The sequence below is a fragment of the Coloeus monedula genome, assembly GCF_965178545.1.
Source record: "Coloeus monedula genome assembly, chromosome: 27".
NCBI classification, from domain to species: Eukaryota; Metazoa; Chordata; class Aves; order Passeriformes; family Corvidae; genus Coloeus; species Coloeus monedula.
Window position 1 is genome coordinate 6,203,578 of NC_138807.1, and position 21,721 is coordinate 6,225,298.

Genomic DNA, 21,721 nt, shown 5'->3' on the forward strand with positions numbered 1-21,721 from the left:
GCCGCACTCCGGGGTGGTTTGGCTGTTCCCAAGTACAGCCGAGCGCCTGGCAAGGCTGGCAGGATCTGCAAACCCACGATTAACTCGGTGCAGAGTCCTCCTGTCTCCCAGGGAGCCAAGGGTGGGGAGCAACAGCAGTGGGGAACTGGGCTGCAGCAACTGGGGCTGCTGCTGCTGGCGAAGGGCGAACCCAGAGCTGCCTGCCCGTCCTCAAGGGCAGTCAGGAACTTCAGCTTCTGAAGAAATGGCTTTTGATTAAATTTCTGGAGGGTTCCCTACCCCTGCTCCTTCCCAGTCTGAAATTTCAGGAGGCAGAGAATGTGGCTGTAACGGCAGGAGCGTGATCAAGGCTGAGCTTCCAGAATTAATCTCCTCTCCAGCCCCCTGGGGTCCATTCTGTCATCTGAAATGGTGGCCATGAGCTCCTGCAATGTTTTGCTGTGTGACAGGCCCAGCTTCAGAGAAGTCACAGAATTAAAGCCACTACTTCTTCCTGACCAAGCAGCCGGTGACAATCTGCAGCCTTGACAAATCCAGATTTAAAACAAAGAGAAAGCAACAAAACTAATTCCTCCAGCTCCTTTCATCCTCCAGCCCTGAGCATAAAATAGAGCCCGGTAGGAAGGGGCACAACAGCCGTGTCAGAACCTCTCAGATGCTTGAAAATTCAACCTTGGCCCATCATCCTTGCACTGTTGGTCCCTCACGGAGCCCTGGGTAGAGCTGGGACTGCTGCCTGCATCCAGCCCCAGATCCAAGACCAGCCCAAGTGTCCTTCACTCCCACACTTGTGCTCTTCTCCTTTCCCTTGAATGACAAAGCAACTTTTTAAAGTCTCTGCTTTCCTTGGCTCATACAATATTAATCTCGGAATTAAACCAAGGCAGAACACAGCCAGCTTCACAAGGAGAAACATTGAAAGCCCTCTAATAGCAGACCAGAGCAATCCAGATTTGTGCAGTTTTTTGGCAAATCACCACTCTCTGCTGCTGCCTCAGCTCTCCCCATTCCCTGTGCCCCTCAGAGCTACTGTGGCACAGGGAGATTATTTTAGCAATTCCCTGGTCTCAAAGGCTTCTGAATTAACCTCTCCATTCACCAGGCAGTTACCAGGACATCCCACATCCTCTCTGCTCTGATGATCAGCTCTCGGCAACGCAAGACTGGCCTTGAATGCTTTATCCACCCGGCACAGACACATCCTGAGCCCATGAAACTCCAATATTATCTCGGCAGCAGCAACCCAAGCAGGTGCCCTGTTCAACTCCATCTCAAGCCCCTCTTATCCTGGCGTGCACTGGAGCAGCTCTGTCAAGAGCCACGAGTTGTGAAATTTAATGTAAATTTTCTGACTGCACCATCGCTCACATAAGCAGCTCAGGAAACAATTTATGACCCGTCAGGCTCGCACTAACCCCTTCTTATCCTGAGCCTTTTAGGGGCCAGGGCTGCAGCAGGAGCTGCTATCAAGTGATTTTTATGCCTGTACAACTCAGCAGCCACATCTCTGCGGCTGCTGCCTCTCACATTGGTACAACCAGCCCTGTGCTTGCTTCCCATTCCTCCCTGTGCAGCCCCGCTCCGCGTTCCCGGCCGCCCCGTTCCTGCTCCCTCTAAAGCCCTACGTGGTCTGAATTCTTCCTGTTAGTCAGAGATGTATCAAACAGGCATCTCCAAGCAAAGGGAAGGCAGTTTCTTGATAAACCAGCCCTTCAAATGAGGGATTGCAGCTCCAGGGGAATATGTCAGTCACCAGAATTTAACAAATGCCTGGTTTACAGAGGTATCTCCTGCTTGCCAAACTCCCAGGGAGACGTTAAGAGAAGAATATAAATAGAGATGAGAGAAGAGCGTGTGCAATGTGTTCCCTGCAGGAACTCCACCCCAGCACTGCCCAGAGGAGTTGGGGATGCCCCGTACCTTCGATGGGCAGCAGGATGACCCGGGAGTGGTCGTAGGCGATCACGTTCGCGTAGCGGTTCTTGGGCTTGTTCACTTCCAGGTTGGAGTGCTCCCAGGTGAACTGCTGCCCGGGGTCGATGGACTGCAGGGGTCAGGAAACGGGAGAGTCAGTGAGGAGAAAAGCAGCAAATCCAGTTCTGAGCACTTGTTCCACGTGGCTCTGCAGGTCTCGCTGAGGAGCGCAGCGATCGCCGTGTGCATCCCGCAAGAACCCAGCTTTGCTGGTTGATGACCGTGTGTGCTGCCCCATCCCTGAAGTGCCCAAGGCCAGGCTGGATGGGGCTCAGAGCAACCCGGGACAGTGGAAGGTGTCCCTGCCCATGGCAGGGGGTGGCATGAGATGGGCTTTAGGGTCCCTTCTGATGCTAAAGAAGTCACCATTCTGTGACTCTATGATTAAAAGCTATTCATGGGCAGCAGGAAGGGACTGGGCTGCTCTGTGTGGAGCAGGAACAGCTTTGCTTGGGACCACAAGGACTCAGCACAGAAAGTTTCCCAGTGCAAATGGGGAAGAAGCCCCACGGGAGCCTGGCAAGGCCAGGAGTGCATCCCCTAGCACAAAAGAGGGGTAAGGACCCCGGCCTTAGGACACTCAATCAACACGGATTTTTCCCAGAAGGGATGAAGGAATAAACAATGAAATGCACTGGAGAGAAAAAGCCCCGCTGCCTGTCCTAGTGATTTATGCCAGGTTTGGTGGTCGGGTTTTTTTCCTCTCTAAAGTCCAGCTGTCCCAGATATGGAAATTAGGTTAATTACGTTTACCTCTAAATCCTCTGCCAGAGAATTAAATAAAACAAGGGCTTAATTCCTTCATCATTTTGCAGAGCCCTTGGGGTTTGCCTCAATTGGAGGCTTGGCAGGAATGTGCCGAGCTGTTTCCTGCTGCTTGCTCTCCCTCTCCCCACCACGCTTCGGGGACAGGGTCCCAGATCCCAGATCCACCCCTCTGAGCTGGCCCTTGCCCGGCCCTGCTGCCCTCCCTGCCTGTGCCCACCCTGGAGCTCCACGGGCACAGCGTGGTGCAAAACCAGCTGATAAAACTGTGCTCCTGCACTCTGGCTGCAGAGAATTCCTAACTAATGGGTATTTATACTATTGTAATGTGTCTGTTTGCTCTCCATCCCTCTAATCATGCCTCGCCTTCACTTCATTAGCGATGTTTGTTCAGCTCTGGCTCTCCCACTGGAGGAGGTTGGGCTGGCACGGAGCCAGGGCACTCGGGATATGGCATTATGCAAATCAGCCTCTGGAATCTGGATGGAGCACATGAACGGGCTGCTGCTGCCCCCGTGCCCCAGCGTGGGAGGAGAGACCCCGGCAGAGCAAAATGCGCCTTCTCCAAGACGTGACCCCGCTCCGGGTGCGGAGCCGCCAGCACGGAGCCGCTCCCGGTGATATCCGGGAGTCGGGACAGGGAGAAAGCATCCCTTTGTTTGGAAAACATCCACTCGCTCCCTGCCTGCAAACAGACCGAGGCAGTCTAGACTCGTTATTAGGCTAAAAATACCAGGGCATTTGATGTCTTTCGACAACAAAACCAAGAGTGGAGAGAGGCTTTTTACAAGGGCATGGAGTGATAGGATAAGGGGCTTTAAACTGGAAGAGGTTTTAGATTGGATATTAGGAAGAAATGTCTCCCTGGGAGGGTGGGCAGGCCCTGGCACAGGGTGCCCAGAGCAGCTGTGGCTGCCCCTGGATCCCTGGCAGTGCCCAAGGCCAGGCTGGACATTGGGGCTTGGAGCAGCCTGGGGCAGGGGAAGGTGTCCCTGCCATGGCAGGAGTGGCACTGGATGGGCTCCAGCCCAGTCTGGGATTGGGTAATCAACCATTACCAGGGCAGGGAAAACGTGCACAAACCCCTCAGACATGACATGTACGAGGAAGTACAAATCTTTAGCTCCGTGGCTGCTGATGGCATCAGTTGTGGAGGACTCCCTGCTCATCTCACTCATCCTCAGCTGTATAAACTGGGTGTCACAGTCCTTGTTTTGGTCCCCTCCCTGTCCTGCAGCAAGACACAGGTACCCCAAGGACAGCTCCCATCCCATCCCATCCCATCCAGCAGTCACCTTCCCATCCCATCCCCCTTCTCCAAGGGAGCTCAGCCTCTGCTGACCGGACAGGAGCAGCTCATGGAACAACCTCTGTGTTCTTATGAGCTGGAATTGAACCCAGCAAAGTGCTCAGCAAGTACTTAATTTCCAATATATAAATAGCTTTTAAATTTCAGCTAACCAGATCTTTAAAACAAAGCTGTTTACTTGGATGAAGGCCTGTCTGAATTCCCTAATTCCTGGCTCTGCAAACCCATGCACAGCACTCACTCTTGCTCATACCTCATACTCTTGGGATAATTTCAGGTTATCATTAGCTTTGAGATGCTCTGTGTGTTCAGCCAGCTCGGAAACGGGGATGGGCGGGTGGCTGAGCATACCTAAAAGACAAGACAGCAGGAAAAGAATCTCATTTAATAATAACTAAAATTCACAACCGTTGCACATTTTATAAGAAAGAAGGAACAAGAAAAGAAAATAAATTACAATGTAAGATCTGCAATGAAAGTAGGGAGGTTAGAAGAGAAGAATTCAGGGCTCGAAATTGTGTCCTTGGGAGTAAAAAATAAAAATCAAGGAAATTAAAAAAAATAACAGTAAAATGAGAGTGTTCCCGTGATGGCCCCATTTTCAATGTGGAAATCAGAGCAAAACAAAAAGGAAAATCCGAAGAGCAGATGCGTGTTAGCGATTCCAAAGTGGACTTGGAATGAGCAAACGCTGCCAGAGGAACCTACGCAGCAAATGGCACAGCACCCGCCGGGATCGGGAACCAGCTCCAACAGAAAGGGAGGCAAGGGCAGGATCCAGCCAACCATGGTGATGTGGGCAGGGGATGGGAATATGCAGATGTGGGGAAGCAGGGGAGGCTTTTCAGGAACTGGACTTGATGATCTTTAAGGTCTTCTGACCTCAAGGATTCTCTGGGTTGCCCTTTGCACAACATTGGTTCTGAAGTTCTCAGTCTGCTCATGGACACTGAGCTCTGACCTGCACCATTCCCAGAGTGCAGCCAGGCCTGGAAACACCCGGCTGGCTCCTCTTCCCACTCATGGCTGGTTCCTTCTACAGCACAGCCAGCCCTCCCTCCCTCCCACCGTGGGTTGGGCTGCACCAGCCCCATCCAGGCTCTGCTGGGAATGGTGTCACCTTTTGGGAAGGACAGGCAGGGGGATTGGAACAATTTGCTGCAGGGTCTGATGCCCCTGAGCTGGTTCAGCTGCTGCCCCTGCAATCCCCACCAGCACTTTGGTGTGCTGGTGCTGAGGCAGCCAGAGCTTCCAGGGAGCTCATTGGAGCCATACTGGGAGGTCCCACCGGCTCAGACTGGTCCAACTGGGGCACATCTCAGCCACCACCAGGGTGAGCAGCCATGGCTGACTCAGTTCTCAGCCTGGGATTTGCACGTCCTGCTCTGAAAGGGGCAGCTGGAGCTCTGGGAAGAGCAGGGACCCTTCCCTTCCTACAGTCCCTCAGTGGCTACACTACCAACCCAGGCAGAAAAGCGCTCCGTGCTTTGCTCATCTGCATCGGATTATGTTTTTTCAAAGGCTTCCCATGCTGTCTGCCAGCCTCTCCAGAGGCCTGGAGAGCAGCATTCCGAGAAGCCCTGGGCAGTGCCCCCGATGAGAAGGACAGGAGTGGAGAAGAGATGGAAGCCAGGGAGAATTTCGAGCCCCGTGGGTGTTGGTGGGTGACAAAGCAGTGGCGTGGCAGCAGCATGGTCAGATACTCTGAAAACTCAGCACAGAGATGGCAAAGCAAGCATGACATCCTCAGTTTTACAGTGATTTGGGAGAGGTGCTGCTTCCCCCAGGTCTGGGCACGGGACGAGTCTGCCATACCTGGACAGGTTTCTCCTAAGCTCACCACACATCTATTTTCAGCACAAGGAAATACGGCTGAAAATAGAAGAAGAGAGAAAATACACCAAAAAAGCTCACAAAAATAACCCTGAACTATCCTGGAGGCTGTGCTGGCTCCACTCCAGTCTGCTGGGATCAGGGCAGGAAGCCTCTCTTGGCTCACAGAGGAGAAACTCTGATTTAATCTCTTGTTGTCCTGTCCCATCACACCTGGAGAAGGATTATTCCTCCTCCTAGATGGAGGGTGGCTGCTGTCCACCCCAGCACCAGGTGCAGACTGGGGCTGTTGGGAGGAGCTGGTCCTCTCAGTGTGGGATGGGGAGGCCACCTGGGCTGAGATGCCCCAGATCAGACCAAACCAGCTTAACACCACCAACACTCGATGGACTTGCAGGTTAAAAGGAGAAAATAAACAATCCAAAACCCCAGTAATAACAAGCAAGAAAACCCACAGGTTCTCCTTGGCTCAGAAGTCATGGAGCAACATGTGCGACAATCTCTGAGCCAGTGGGAAAGGCCCACAGTGACACTCTGGAATGAGGAGTCACATTCCCCTTGAAGGAGTTTCACAAAGTTGCTGCATAAAAGCTCCAGAAAAGATCTAGAGTGCGACCAGCAGCTCTGCCCTTGGCTGGGGGTCATCCTGCTTCCCCTCCAACCCTCCCTGCACAGAACCTGGCTGGGAGCACATGGAACTCGCCTTGTTCTGCTGCTGTTAAGGACAGAAACTCCTTGTGGGATCAATTTCTAGGGCTCTTTGGAATAGAAGAACCTCTGCAGCAATAAACACTTCCCTGGTCAAAATGCCAAATGCATGGGGTTTCCAATAGGATCCAGGAGTTTGCTATGAAACGAGGCAGGAGCTGCATTGAGCTGCCCAGCTGAGCAGCTGCTCTTCCTTGATTTAATTCAAGAACCCATTTTGGGGTATGAAGGGCTCAGTTCAGCCAGGAAAATACCCACAACCCCTCTGTTACAATGAGGGGCTTGAGGGGAGGTGGCAGTGGACTGGGACAATTGTGACATATTCCATACCAAAGAGATCAATATTTGGGTTGAACTATTCAGGGAAATACCCCAGCCCTCGCATCTCTGAGTACAAGCAGCATCTGTGACTCTTTAATATTTGTCAGCTGAAACCTCACATACTTCCTTGCCCAGTATTAAAAAAAATCCAAGCCCAAACCATCCAGCAAGGCTGGGATCTTGGCTCCTAATGGGATGAAATCTTTTTGAGCCAGTCTCATCTAACATTTCAATCACTTGAATCTCTCTAATCTTATCACAAAAGACTTGATTCTCTGTGCACCAGCCAACTCGCCAGAAACGTCACCCTAACATCTGCTCCATGGGCCAGAGCCCATTTATCCTGCAACACCACCGTGGCTGGAGGCACTCCTGTGAAACCCGGGGGCACAGGCCCCTGGGTTGGCCTCTGGTATTTGTGCTCCTCGAACAGCTCAGTGCCAAGGAATGGGCACCTGCCACAGATGGGGAATGGCCCTTTCCCCTCCGAATGAAAAGGTGCCCGTGTGGCTCTTTCAGAGGGGGGATCAGCAGCTGCAGCTCCCGTTTCTCTTTCCCTGCGTTGCAAACACCAAAACACAACCCCCAGTGACACCAGTGCACGAGTACAGGGGACACCGAGGACACTGAGCCAACACCAGCGATGGAACATCTTCCACAAGGGGGTAAAGCAGCCCTGGATCCTCCTGGGACAGCGGGAGGCACCGAGGGATGGACGGGGCCCCGGGTGCTCCCCGGGCTCTGACCTGCCCCTGTGTCCTCCGAAGGCCTCTAACGGGATACTGTAAAACTGGAAGTGCAATTCAGACAAACAGATGGCACAGAAAAGGGATGAGATGGGCAAACACCGCAGGAATACGGAGAGTTTGGCAGAAAATCAAAAAATAGTAACAGGAACGGAACAAGAATTGGAAAGGAAAGTGACAGAAGAGGAAAATAATAATGGGGGGAAAAATGAAACCAACAGGAACAAAAACACACAGGAACTAACTTTCCAAGTCAAACTCAGGGTCACTGAGAGGGCTGCTCAGACCAGAATCTGCAGAAAACAGTAAAAAATAAATAAATAAAAGATACACTTTTGTAAAAATTTCATGCTAATAAAAAAAACCAAAAACCAACATAAATCTAAAGAGGAAAAGAAAGGTATTTTTGTGCTGATTAGGATAGGATATCTAAGATGTGCTATGCTTTCCCCTCTCTGAGCTGCACATTCCCATTCCCATGTCCCTCCTCTGTTTCACTGCTGGAGACACGACAGAGATTCCACCTGGGGTCACCTGTCTGCAGAAGAGCCTACAGGCCCCTTCTGAACCACAATATAGTGAATTTAAATGCCTTTAGCTCAGAGGGCACCTGTGGAGTCTTCCCCTGCAAACTGCACCACAGCTTCTCCATCACTGCCAACACACTCCAAGCTCATTTTTCCATCCATTTCCATTTTCACCCAATATTTCCAAAATTCTCTGGGAGGCAGGTGATCAACTCCCCCAAATCCTTTAAAACCTTTTAGTACTTCACAAATTACAGAACAGAGTAACACTAGGTAGGTCAGCTCTGGCCAGATAAACTTGGAAAGGAAAGGGCAGCATCTTCCTAAAGCCAGACCAGACACAGCCAGTGTCTTTTGGAATCTGCAGAGCCTTAATGCAGGTTTTGATGTCTCAGCTACCTTTTACAAGCCTCTCAGAGCCAGAATTCAGAGGTACAGCATGACCAAAGCAGTGGGGTCAACAGAAGACTGACTCCCTCATCCATCGATCCTGTTACCTGATGGAAGCACCCTCAGCTGACTCTGCTGTCCTGTGGGACACAGAAATTCCCACTCAGGGAAACACATGAACCAGCACTTCCAGCTGCTTCTTGGCACCAAGACCAAGCTGGAAGACCCAAGTCTTTCATTTTTATCTCAGCACAGCTTTTTCATCTGAGGGAGTGCAGCTCCTCCTCTTGGGTCTGCCACCTCTCTCCACCTGGAGCACTCACAGGAACGCTCCCAAAGGAAGCACCCAGACAAGGGCAAACTGCTGCTGAGCTGCAGCTGGGAACACTCAAAAGATCTCAAACACCCTCAGACCCTCCTGCAAGAGCAGCAGTAAGAGCTGATTTAGGGACCTACCTGTGCTGAACTGCTGCCCCTGCAGGACGGAGTGAACCCGCTGCCACCCCTCAGCTGAGCATCGTTCCTAAGCTTGGGCTGATCCCCACGGCTGGTTCCGAACTCATTTTGATAAGAGTCCCTCAGCTCAGCGCTGCCTCGTGCTTCCCTACAAATCCCTGCCCTCTGGGTCCCTATTGCCAGCGTCACCCTAAGGAAACTCAACAGTGCTAAGGACAGGACTGGGATGGGAAGGGGAAACAGGAGCTACAGAAACATAACTAACGAGCACAAAACAGAAAAAAAAATACAAACAAACTGAAAACAACAGCCAGCCCCCAAAAAGCACAATAAATTCCCTTCCAAATCCTCAAGCACCAAGAACTTGGAGGCAGAGGCATGGACAGACACTGGGTCAGCATGGCCACGTGTCCGTCTGTGTGAGGACGTGCCGGGCGTGTCAGTGGTGGCTGCAGAGGTGCCAATGCAGTGGGACATGCATGGACATGGGCACACGTGTGTGCAGGAGGGAGCGTGCATGGAGCCTCTGCCCGGAGCTCAGCGCTGCAGCGACAGGCTGGCCCAGCCCCGGCAGTGCCCAGGGCCAGGCTGGACAAAGCTTGGAGAAACCTGGGAGAGTGGATGGTGCCCTGCCCACGGCAGGGGGTGGGACTGGATGAGCTTTAAGGTGCTCCCAACCCAAACCAGTCTGGGATTCCATGACAGCATCTGCACCAAGCGAGGAGACGCTGCCTCATCTGCACCAAGCAACCAGCTCCTTCCTCCCTGCACGGCCCACAGGCCAGGCCTGGCTCCCAGCAGGAGTGGTCTGGCACCAGAAAGCGCCAGTTCCAGGTGTGGATGGAGCAGTGGGTGCTGGGCAGCCCGCCATGCTCCATCTCCCCATCCAGGAGCTCCCAGCTGGGGCATGGGGCAGCACTGGTGCTCTGGTGTGTCTGGCACAGCCATGGCGCTTGCAGCTCAGCCCAGAATGCACCAATTTATCTGGAAATCCAGGAAAACCCTTCTCCCTGACTTGCCAGCACTGGGCACAGCCTGTGCAAGGTCCCTGAGGATCCCAGCAAAGGTTTCTTTCAGCATTCCCACTCAGCACAGACAGGACTGGGGTTCCTTGGCTGTGCCCAAGGGTAGCACTGGGTCTCCAGGCAGTGCCTCAGCAGCCTCTGGGCAGGCAGGAAGGGCTCAGGGAAGGGCCAGGTGCTCCACTCCTGCCTTCCCAGCGGGAGAGGCTGGTCAGCAGCTGGTTACCTGGAGTCTGGAAGTTGATTCGCCTCATTTCCACGGGGTCCTTGGGGTGGTGAGGGGCGATTTCAGCGTTGTTCAGGAGGCACTTGGTCCGTGGCTCTGAATCCTTCCGTTTGCTTCACAACAAACCCAAAAAGAAACAAAAAAGACCAGAAAGAAAAAGCAGCTTAGCTTCTGGGCCTTGTGGTCTCAGCTACTTCTCAGCCACTCATGTTCAGGCACGAACAAAGCTCCCACTGAAAATCAGAGGTGCAGCCAGGGGTTTAAGTACAAAAAACACATCAGAAAAGGGACGAGGTTTGGAAGGTTTGCCAGTGCTATGTTTGAGGCATTGACAACGGCCCAGCAGCCCCTCAGCAGCTTTCAGGTAAGTCTGGAAGTTTCCCCCCTTCTCTCAGCAGCAGCACAGACTGGCAGCCAGGAGCAGCTGAGGTGCTATGAACCCCCATCTCACCCTCCCTCCTCAGAGCAGCCTTCACTGAACTCTGCAGAGCAAAAATCTTCCAACTCTGGCCAAGCCATTTCCAGCCTGAAAGAACCAGAGCCAGCAGAATCATTTGGAAAAGTACAGAATCTCCTGGCCGTGACCTTGGACGTCAAGCTCTGATATTGCTGTTGGCTTGCTCAGGAGCTCTCAGAGCTGCCCTGCTGCAGACAGAGAAGTCAGAGCAGCAGTTTTCAATCTTTTTTGAATGGCAGAACCCTAAAAATCTGGGTTCAACAGTGTATACACATCCTCTCCCAGCACAGCTGTGCCTGCTGAGATCCACCTCTCCTCCTTGCCAGGAGCTGGAGCCTGCTCCAACCTGCCAGCTGAGCTGCACATGGAAGTGCTTCCTAATATATTTTCCTCCAAATGGGTTAGGTCAGCTGAGGCAGTTGAAAAAGTCTTGGCTGACCTGGCTCATTCTCCTTGAAGAGAATTTAGAAGCAAAGCCCAGTGCTGACCTAAAGATGTGATAACCCCTTGGAAAGAAACAGTGATGAGCTGCTGGGAGCTGAACTTCTCCAGAGTGAGGAGAACGTGGCCCCCACCCTGAGGCTTGGAAAGGTGGTCCCAGCCCTTCCAGTGAGGCAGCTGTGGAGCTCCTCACCTCTCCTGCTTAGGGTGCACAGAAGCCTCCAATAATCTGCCCACAGCAGCAATGGCAATTACTTAGGCAAGGAGGGGGTTATTCAGGACATTTTTAGCTGTCTCTTGATGTCATTAATAGCCAGAAGAAGTGGTGTGAGCCCTGCCAGCACTGCATGGGGCACCCTTTCGTAATGACACCACTCTGCAGTTTGGGACTGCTTTATTTTTGCCGCAGTTCTGGAACTGCTGTTAATAGTTCACGGACTGAACCCATCAGTTACTTTTAGTGAAAGCTTTCCCAGTCTTGGAAATGGTTGGAAAAAAGTCGTATTTCTGCAGTCATAAACAGCCTCTGTCAGAAGCCCTCGGCTGAGGGGGCAAGAGCAGCTTCTGCCATGGGGCGAGGACACCTCAGCTGGTGAGAGATCTGCTTCCAGCGTGCCAGTGGCTCAGGGACAGCCCGTGTGGAGCAGCCAGACATGCAGAAACCCACTTTCACCTCTGACTGCCACACAAATGAATGTTTCTCTGCTCCATTAACCCAACACTTTATGAGACATTTACTGTCACTGCTGCTCAACCTGTGAAAGGGCCATTTTATTTAGGAATGGACAAGCAGGAGAAAACTGGGCTTGCTTTGCTTTTTCTGCCCAATCAAACATGGTCTAACATGGGGTTTCTGTGAGGACAGATCTACAGGTGGGAACTGCACCAACAAAGCCCCAACACCACAGCAAACACTGCTTAACACACAGCAAGCAAGAACCTGAATAAATGGCAAATCTGATGCTCTTACCTGTCTGGTTTGCTGTCCAGGAAAGCAGTAAGTGGAGAAAAGACAAGACACATGTTCAGGTTAGAAAGGACTTGCAGAGGGAAGGGGAAGCATTTGCTCAGCTCTAGCCCTGGCAGCAGAGGTGGGACCAGCACAGATCACCCAGGTAAATGGACACCAGCGAGGACCCCCGAGCCCCTGCTCACATGCTGGGATGCAGAGGCCACACCCCTGTGCACAAGGGAGCACACCTGTGCAGGTCAAAGATGGAACAGGGCTAGGAGAGTTCCCTCCGCCCTGGGAATGAGCTGTCCCAGCTAAGGACACCTCTGCTGGCCACTGCCACCATTACTTACTTAGCTCCTGCTTCCCCTCCTGTCCCCTTCCCTTGCCCTGTGTGTGCTCAGGGGACCCCCAGTTCTCATCCACCATGAGCTGCTCAGAAAGCCAAGGGAAAGGGAGCCACTTCCAGGGCTTTTCCCTTCTCTCTCCTGAAGACTCACATCCTGCTCCTGTCTCCCAACTCCAGCAGAAAACCAGCCTGAGACCAGTGGAGGTCTCTGCTGCCCCACAGCTCAGAGGTGCCTTTCCTGCATCCCCCTCACTGCCCACAGGCACACAGAGCATGGAAAGGGGAGTCTGAGGCTGAGAGCAGCAAGGCTGGAGTCCTGACACACTCAGTGCACACATGCCCCAAGGGAGCGTCTGTGGGACAAGCACAGCTTTCCTGGGAGTGCCATGGGGCAGAGTCTGAAGCAGCAAATCCCTGCAGCCCACTGCTAATCCCTCCTGTGCTGGGCAGACTCTCCCATTCCAGCATCTGTGCCTCAGGGCTCCTCTCTCCAGTGCCCAAGGAAGGATTTACCCTCAGCTGCCAAGGACAGGACCAAGGAGGAAATTCCCTTTAGGGAACCCTGGGGACACTCAGAACCATCTCAGGTGTGGGCAGCGAGCAGCTCTTACTTTTTGTAGAGCAGGATGGCAATGACAATGCAGATGATGAAGACCACGGCCAGGACGGGCCCGATGACCCAGATCAGCCCCTCCTCGCCATCGATGATGGGCTGTGGGTCAGGGTTGTCCAGCTGGATGGGGTCGGAGAAGGGACTGGCAGCATAGGTCTGGAAGACAGGGAACATGGTGGAACACAGCTCAGAGGTGGAATGGGGACTGAAAAGTGGGCAAGCACAGGATATTCCACAGGGAAAGCTGCTGGAGAGGATGTGAGCTCTCTGCAGCACACCCCAAATGGTAAAAGGGAAAATGCCCTCTTCAACCTAGAAAAAATAACCCTGGCCCTGAGCATCCATATGAGGGCATCTTCCACTTCCAGTGCTCCAGGGAGACAGACCACTGGGAGATCACACTCATGTGAAGCTGTAGCCTGCCTGTGCCTGTGGCTCACCCCCTCTCATGGCTGGGAAGGTGCTTTTAGAGATCCAGCTGCCTCTGTTCCACCACAGCCCTGAGCCCTCACCGCTGCCACAAACACACAAACACTTTCCCCAAGCTCTCATGTAACCATCTGGATTTTGACAGTCAGATGGGATTACAGAGCAAGAGGGAAGGGATTAAAACAAGAATTAATGCTTGGTCTGGTGACTGAAAAAAACCAACCCCAACAAATAAATATAAAGTAGTAAAATGCTGCGTGTGTCCTCTGCTGCCTCTGCACTGAGCCGGGTTCCTGAGGAGGATCAGAGGCACATTCAAACCCTTCAGAGTTCTGACTACGGATGAATTACTATTTTACTGAACAACACAGAGAACTGCCATGGCCTGGTTTGGGAGAGCAGTCAGGGACAGGACAGGAACAGGGGCTCTGGGTCCTTGAACTCCATCAGCTCTGAGCAGGCTGGAAAGCTGCTCCACACTTGGGATCCAGGCCACTGGGAGTGAGTCTGCAGCACCTTGTTCTAAAGCAGAAATTACCACAAGCTGCAGTAATCCGATTGAGAAACCCATTCAGGAGTGTGTCAGCCTAATCCTTTAATATCAAATACACAACTAAATATTTATTGGGGGAAAAAACCTCTGAAAACCCTTAATTTCCAATAGCTCCCTGCTACAACTCCATTGGGGGATTTAAAAACAACAAAGTATTAGGCTGTTTCCCATTGTGTGTGAGGGAGGAGGCAGGTAAATATTAAAATAGTTGTTTTCAGAAAGCCAAGTACAGCCCCAGTGAAAACAGCAGAGATGCCAAACTGGTAGAGAGGACTTGTAGTTTCTGTAAAAAATGCTCCCATCTGTGCTTGGAGGGGAGTTTAGCAATGCCCAGAGTGTGACGTGCTCTTGGAGCAGGATGTCGGGGGTCATTGCTCTGAGGAGTTAAAGAACAGCCTTTAAAGGACATTTCTCTTCAAAAAGAGGGTTTGACCCAGGGCTCTCTGAACTCGAGTCCTGAGGGGATAGTTCAGTGTTCCTCCCCATTCTGGACTCCAGTCTGGAGCCACAAGTGTACAAGTTCTGTGTGCAAAGATGGGGAGAAGCACAGCTGCTCGTGTCCTTGGTGCTTGAAATAGATGAATGGAGGCACAAGCTCGAGCAGCTCACCAGGCACAAGAGCCACATCCAAAAGCTCCACAGCTGGAAAGAAAAACCCCTCAAGGATGCCAGGAGGGCAGCAGGGCTGTGGCAGCTCCCTGGTCCATCCCCAAGGATCAGAGAGGGTTGGGGGCAGCAGGCAGCACTTACAGCCTCAGGTTCCTGCAGCACTGCCAGGATGAAGATCACATATTTCTGCCCCGGCTCCAGGGCTCTGTTCTCGAAGTTGTCGTAGTGTTTCATGTCCCCCAGGATGAAGTGGGAGGGCAGGGAGCGGAAGCGGGCAGCGATGTAGGGCTTGGGGAAGTCCAGCTGCCGGGAATGCCGCAGGCTCCGGCGCCGGAGCCTGGCGATGTCCTGGACGAGCTGGAGGGAGCAGAGGAACACCCTGAGACCCTGGAAAGGAGCAGCAAGGAGAGCCAAACCAGCCCTCCCAGACTGGCCATGTCTTGGCTGCTCAGAATGGGGAGCACGGGTACCCCAAAAACCCTCCCAGCCCTCAGGTCACCATCCTCCCATTCCAGCCGCTCGCTCTCCCCCTACAGCCCAGCCCAGTTTCACCCACACTCACCTCCTCCAGGTCCATCTCCTCAGGGCTGCCCAGGGGGTTGAGGAACTGTCCTCCCCGGGACTTCCTCAGAGGCACCACCACAATGTAGAAAGCTCTAAATGTTGGGAATGATCAGAAGAAACAGAAGGAATTAGCCACGGAAGAAGGGAGCACACACACTGATGTGAGTTTGCCCAAACTGCCCCACTGGCTCAAGCCCCTTATTTTTCATTTAGCACAGTTGTTATTCCTGGAATGAGCCAGATTCAGTGGCAGCCCCATGTCTCCTCATGTACTCCCTTCACCCTTCTTTGGCTTTCCCTTTGGTGTGGAAGTGCCTCCAAAAGGCAACAGTCAGGAACGCTGGAAATGCAGGGATCACCCCCCTGGCACTGCCCCTGTGGGTCTGTGGTGGTCTCCAGCCATCAGGGCTGACCCGCAAAACATGAACTGAGCACCCCACACCTGCAGTTAAACAGAAACCTACTGGACAGGCACAGAGCTCTTCACGTCGGGGAGAATCACCACCACATTGCCATCAGCATCAGGCTTGTGGGTCACCTCTGGCTTCTTGGACAACATGTCAGCAGCAGTCCAGGCAGCGACGTTCTGCTGCAGCCCCCCCATGCTGTTGCCCTGGTTCATCAGCACGAAGTTGTAGAAGGTGCGGGGCCTCAGGTGGGTGATGAGTTTCTTGGTCGTTCGTCCGTCCACATCAACGTGCAGCCCGTTGTACTGGATCTGTGGGAGGGGAGGAGGCTGTTCCCTGAGCGAGGCTGAAAATGCTCCAACTCCTTCCTCCCCATCCCTTTGGTTTGCAGGGAACATGAAGCACCCAGCCCTGCAGAGCTGGGGCAAACACAGGAAAAACTCCTGCATGCCACTTGCCTTGTATGGGGTAGGAGAGTTGTAATTCTCAGGGAACTCCCAGCTCAAAAGGACAGATGTCTTTGTCACCATCTTCACCTTGAAGTTTTTGGGTAAAACTGCGGAGAAAAAAGTGAGGAGGAAGGGGAGAAAGGAGAAGAAAAGGCAGCAGAGGGAAGAAAGAGCAGGAAAGAGAAGGAAGAAAATGTCAAGTGCTGGAAGAGGGGCCTGCCAGGCTGGATCTGGCTGCAGCTGCAGGAATGGAAGGGTTTGCTCCCTCCTCCACACTGTGCTTGAGTTTTGCCAAGGTCCATCTCCCAGTGCTCCCTGTCCCCATGCCTAACCCCAGGAGGGTGCGTGGCTTTGCCCCCACTCTGGGCCTGGGTGGCTGCTGCAGGAACGAGGTGCTGGCTGGCTGAGCATGCTCAGGTGAGGAAAAACTCATCCCAGGTCACAGCTTGAGGGTTTGTTTTTTAAAATTTTTGCTCTTTTCTTTTGGCTGTTTGCAAAAGCTGAAGAAAATGCTCTTCCCACCTGTACAGCGACTGGCCCCCCCCTTCAGGTGCCAGTGACAGGAGGTGTCCGGACTTAACTTAGAAGAAAGTGGTAAAAGGGACTTACCTGGCACAAGGCAGAGAGGAGCGGAGGGACTGAGTGTGACACCAGAGTGCTCTGCATTTACTCACGAGCCTGGCTGAGCCTGGCCTGACCTCTCCAGCTCTCTTGCCTCCTGGCACCAGCCCCAGATACAAGGGGAGAGAGGGAGGAGAAACCGGTAAGTCCTACCTTGGTCCAGCTGGAACGTCCGATACTGGACGGTCGGGCTGTAGGGCCCGGGGCCTTTACTGGTGTGAGCACGGATTTTAACATCATAGGCGGTGTTGGGTTTGAGGCCGTTGAGGGTGTACGAGTTCTCTGGGGAGGGGGGCAGGTCTTTTTCCAGCAGGTTGCCGGGAGAACCGGCCTCCCGGTAGGCCACGGTGTATTTGACGATGGCTCCGTTCCTCTCGGCCAGCACGGGGGGCAGCCAGCCAAACTGCACCGACATGGATGTGACGTTGCTCGCCTCGAGGATTTGGGGGTAACCCTTGGGGATGTCTTCGGGGGTGGTGAGTTCCTGCACAGCTTCCTCCCCGAAGCCAGCCCGGCTTTTCACGGCCAGCTTGAACACATACGTGGCGCCCTTGTGGATGCTGGGAGCGACGTACTTATCCTCCAGTGCCGAGAATTCCAAGGTAGCCAGAGGGTCGACGTCCTTGCGGCCAAACTGGAGCCGGTAGCCCAACACCTGGCCCTCCGCGTCCAGCGGGGGCTCCCATTTCACCAGGAGAGTGCTCTCCTCTGTCTGGTGCACAGAGAGGATGGGCTTTCCTGGGACTAGGAGAGAAGAGAGACACCTTCAGCCACAGGTGGGGTGGGAGAGAGGAGCTGCAGAGACTCTTCAGCTGCAGCAACAGGTTCCTCAGGTCAGCAGCAGTGTTCCAGCTCGGCTCCATGCAATCCAAACTGCTGCCACCCCGTACAGGTGGATGGGCCCTAAACAGTTTGGGACACGAGGAGTGCTGCCAGCATGTCAGCTGTGAGGTGCTGACACATTCCTAGATTGATTTTCTTCCCTTTGTTCAGGATGGAGGGGTGTGCACAGCTCCTCCCCTGTCCCCAGACCACTCACCCTCCCACCGCTGGGAAGAACCAGCTCAGGAGTCCCAGCCTCCTGTCCCAGTGGCTTCCAGGACAGAGAAAAACAAACCTGGAGTCCCCAAACTCCCAACTTCTCTTCCTCTCTCCGTTACACAGCCCAACTTATGCAGAAAGAGACTGGAACAGATTGGCCCAGCCTGAGAAGTCCAGAGCAGCTGAGGGTGAAGCAATGAAGGATGGAAGGAAGTCTGGGCAGCCCCAGGTCCTGAGCAGCAGGCACAGGGCCAGCTCACACGGCTGGCAGGCAGCTCATCGCCCACTGGGGTACACAAGCACAGGCAGAGGAACCAGAGCCCGAAATCTGTGTGAGGCAGAGGGCAGGGAGAGCTTCTGCTCACTCTGTGCTGCCCCTCTCCTCTGGAGGAAGGGAACACAGCAGTGTTGGTGCGTTCTCAGCTCCTCCTCACCTGTCGGTGAGCTCCTCCACGTGCGGGGGTTCTGGGGAGCTCAGCAGTGTCTGAGGGAGCTAGGCTGTCTCTGCCTAATGAGCCCTGGCACTGCCTGACTGCTAAGCAAGCCCACAGCCACAGCTAAATGACACGTGCAGGCCCAGAGATTCCTGAAGCCTGAGAAAGCAGAGCATTAATTCCAGCAGCTCACGCGTCATTGACACTCTGCTCCACTATTAGAGATCTAATTTCCTTCTCTCCGCCTTGGTATTTCTCCTGGTTGGACAGGAGGAGAGAAAATGGAGTTGGGAGGGATCCCAGCCCACCCCCACAGCACAAGTCCAACCGAGGGGCGAGGGCTGGAATGCTGGAGTGTGGCTGAGGGAGCAGGGCAGGATCTGCCTGTGCCAGGGATTCTGAAGGGGTCAAACTGGGGAACCTCTGCCTGCTGCCTCCACTGACACCTCAACGGGGGTGAGGGGCTGTCTCTGAAACAAATGCTGTGTTCCTTCCAAAGTGCCAAAGAATGGCAGGGACGGTGCTGGGAGACCCAGCCTCCTCCCCCGGGAATGTCTAAGGAACACATTAAAGAGAAAAACAGTGCCATTACCTTTATGTTTCAGTTTTTATCACAAATGTTACTGTAATCAGCTGAGCTGGAAAGTATTACATCTGCACAACAAATATTGTTTGGAATAAAGGTGAGAAGAAAGTGCAGAGAGGGGGAAGTGTTTTATTTTGCAATTGGTTTGGACGGTAAAGGAGAAAATTAGATGTATTACTGTATTTAAATTCAGCCCCCAGCCCTGAATGATAAAGAAAGAAATCTCTCCTCTCAGAAGGTGTATTGACTCAACACTGCAAAGAAGGTAAGAATGTTACAGAGCCATTTGAAAGATTTTTTTTTTAAAAATAGCTATTTCAAGTCAGGGGAAATTGAGTTTTGGGTAATAGCTGCTGTGCTGGAGAAAACATCCCTCTGTGACTGATCACCTGCACTGCAAATCCTAATGGGAAGAGATGAGGGAGGGTGACAAGGGAGAGTGACAAGGGAGCCAGGCAGAGAGAAAGGCTCCAGGAGAGAAAAAAAGGAAGGGTGGAGAGCCTTGGGGAAAGGGAAAGCAGAGAACCAGCAAGTTAGTGAAGAGAAACATGGGCAGAACTGGAGAGGAAGGAGAAGAGGGTGAGTGAAAGAAAAGGCTCTGGCTGGTATGTGCAGGCAGAGCCCAGGTCCCAGAAATGAGAGCCAGGAAAGGTCAATACTGTCAGAGTTTCTCCCTCCACCAGTCCTGAACACAGGGGATGTATTTCCAGACATGGTACCAGAAGAGGGGAGTGGGCAGGACAAGCCACCACTGTCTGCCTGCTGCTCTTCAGCTCTTTGCAAGTCCCCACCATGACAGCAGAGCTCTCCTGTCCCCAGTGTACCTGCGTGGGCCACCTTCAAAGCTACACAGTCTCTCCAGTCAGACCAGGCAGAGTCACTTTCCTTCTGATGCACCAGAATTTAGAGCTCAAGAGATTACGAGTGATGAATTTGCAAGTGATGAATTCATCTGTTGTGTTTCTGGGTGTGCTGGGGCTTTCTGCAGCACTGGGCAGAAAATTGTGACATTTGGTGAGGGCTGCATGTGAGGAATGAAGGGGTTTCTGCCTTACTAAATCTAATTTTGCCTTTGGGGCAGCCTGGCTCTTGCTGCAAGTCTGTCCTTCAAGAAGGGAGTGGGATGAAAGAAGGTGAGTCTGGAGAAACTCCTTGGCTTTAGGAAAAGGCTCTCACCTGCACCCTTCGTGGTGACCACTTTGGGTTTGCTGCGAGCACCATCTCCTTTCATGGTGTAGGCGGCCACGGTGATGGAATAGGCAGTCTCGGGCTGGAGCCCAGCAATGATCATTTCCTGTTTGTGAGATGCCAGAGGGAAATCGTGTCAGTGTCCAGGCCCACACCCAAGGGCAGCTCTCTCCTCCCTGCAGGAGTCTCAGCCCTTTTCCAGCATGCAGGAACACCGAATCAAAGAGCACGAGACACTCTGGGGCTTCTGTGGGAAGTGGCAGAGGGGGAGAGCCCCGTTTCCCTGGCAAGGCACTCACAGCTCTGCAAACACAGCCTGGCTCTGCAGGGCCCTGTGCAAGGCATCCTCCTCCAGATCAGCCTCTCACACATTCCCTGTCTTCACACAAACCATTTCAGCATCCAAATGCTTTCACTCCCTTCAAAGCTTTCCTCTCCACTGTGCGGCCTCAGAGGAGGCTCAGAGGTTTCAGGGAGATTACATTTTTTTCACCATTACCCCTCTCTTCTCTCCTCAGAGATATTTTTAATGCCTTCATAATATTAAAGGGATTGCTTGAATGCAAAGTGCAAGACGACACATTCCGCTCACGCTAAAGCTCCCTGCTAAATCCCACCCCCTCCTTCCCCATCCTCTATCAGCCTCCCCACACCTGGCTCCCAGGAGCTTTTGTTGGAACACTGGCCTCAAGAACAGCCCTTCTCCAGGAGGGATCCAGCCTTTCAAAGGGCTGTGTTGGAAAAGGAACACCCGTGCTAAATCAAACAGGATGACAGCACATGCAGCAGGGTTTTCCCCAAGGCACCAGAAAGGAGGGAGATGGGAATGTTGTGCATGTTTTATGGTTTTCCTCTCTCCTCATCCCTTTGTGCTTTCGATATTAAATCTCAGGGCGGCAGTTGAGAAGAATTTGTTAGTCCTGAAAATAACTATATCCCCAGTGGTGAGCTGGGAGTGGAACAGCAGAACTTTCAAACACCGCGATTTTGATCGGTGAGTTTGGAGGCCGTCAGCTGCAGGGGCAGGTCTGGCTTCTGGAAGTCAAGAAACCTGCTCTGCTCTCACACCTGCCAAGGAGTTTTGTTAAGATTTTAGGCAGGGGCTTTGCCTCCCATGAGACTCATTCTCCACCCCTCAAAGGGAGGCCCCTCACTTGTGCAGGGCACTTGGCAATCCCCAGGAGACAGAAACACAACCGGTTTGGTCGTGTGTTATCTTAGGACCTTGTCATTCCAAGGAGAAAATGCTTTCTCCTACTGCTTTGTAGCTGTAGGATTTTGGAAAACACTCACCGTTTTAGCAGAAATAGCAAATGCTAAACAGCCAAGCTGATTTCAAGGTACTTCAAAGGTAAGAGCACCAATAATGATTCAGTGCTTTGCATCAATGAGTTTCTAAGAATCTTGGCCCTTTGAGGATACAAAGCATTTGTTCATGCCCTGATAGCTCAGGACTCATGGATTCTGATTTCCCAGTGCTTCCCAGCCTATCTTTTCCACACACAGAGGTGTTGCAAAGCAGCCCATCTGAGCACCCTGGTCTGGTGGAAGGTGTCCCTGCCCATGGCTGGGAGTGGAACAAGATGGCCTTTAAGGTCCCTTCCAATCGAAACTATTTTAGGATTCTCTAATGTTCAAGGAAGTCCCAAATTCAACATTCCATCTGCTTCCCTATGGAGGAGCAGCAAACCCATCTTTCCTTCAGAGCCAAAGGGAAAACCCTGTGGGATTGCTGCGTGCTGACAAACGAC

General features: G+C 52.8%; 1 protein-coding gene across 1 annotated transcript in view; it reads right to left on the reverse strand.

Moving 5' to 3' along the window:
• Positions 1-21,721, reverse strand: part of PTPRS (protein tyrosine phosphatase receptor type S) — a 125,885-nt gene that overhangs the window by 10,136 nt on the left and 94,028 nt on the right. Inside the window, exons 14-25 of the mRNA XM_082297999.1 lie at positions 19,959-20,076; positions 16,875-17,465; positions 16,110-16,207; positions 15,709-15,962; positions 15,243-15,336; positions 14,822-15,037; positions 13,088-13,245; positions 12,146-12,157; positions 10,278-10,390; positions 7,902-7,949; positions 4,302-4,399; positions 1,921-2,044 (exon numbers count right to left, since the gene is read on the reverse strand). Of these exons, the coding sequence (XP_082154125.1) occupies positions 1,921-2,044; positions 4,302-4,399; positions 7,902-7,949; positions 10,278-10,390; positions 12,146-12,157; positions 13,088-13,245; positions 14,822-15,037; positions 15,243-15,336; positions 15,709-15,962; positions 16,110-16,207; positions 16,875-17,465; positions 19,959-20,076 (1,924 nt within the window). The remainder of the gene's footprint in view (positions 1-1,920; positions 2,045-4,301; positions 4,400-7,901; positions 7,950-10,277; positions 10,391-12,145; positions 12,158-13,087; positions 13,246-14,821; positions 15,038-15,242; positions 15,337-15,708; positions 15,963-16,109; positions 16,208-16,874; positions 17,466-19,958; positions 20,077-21,721) is intronic.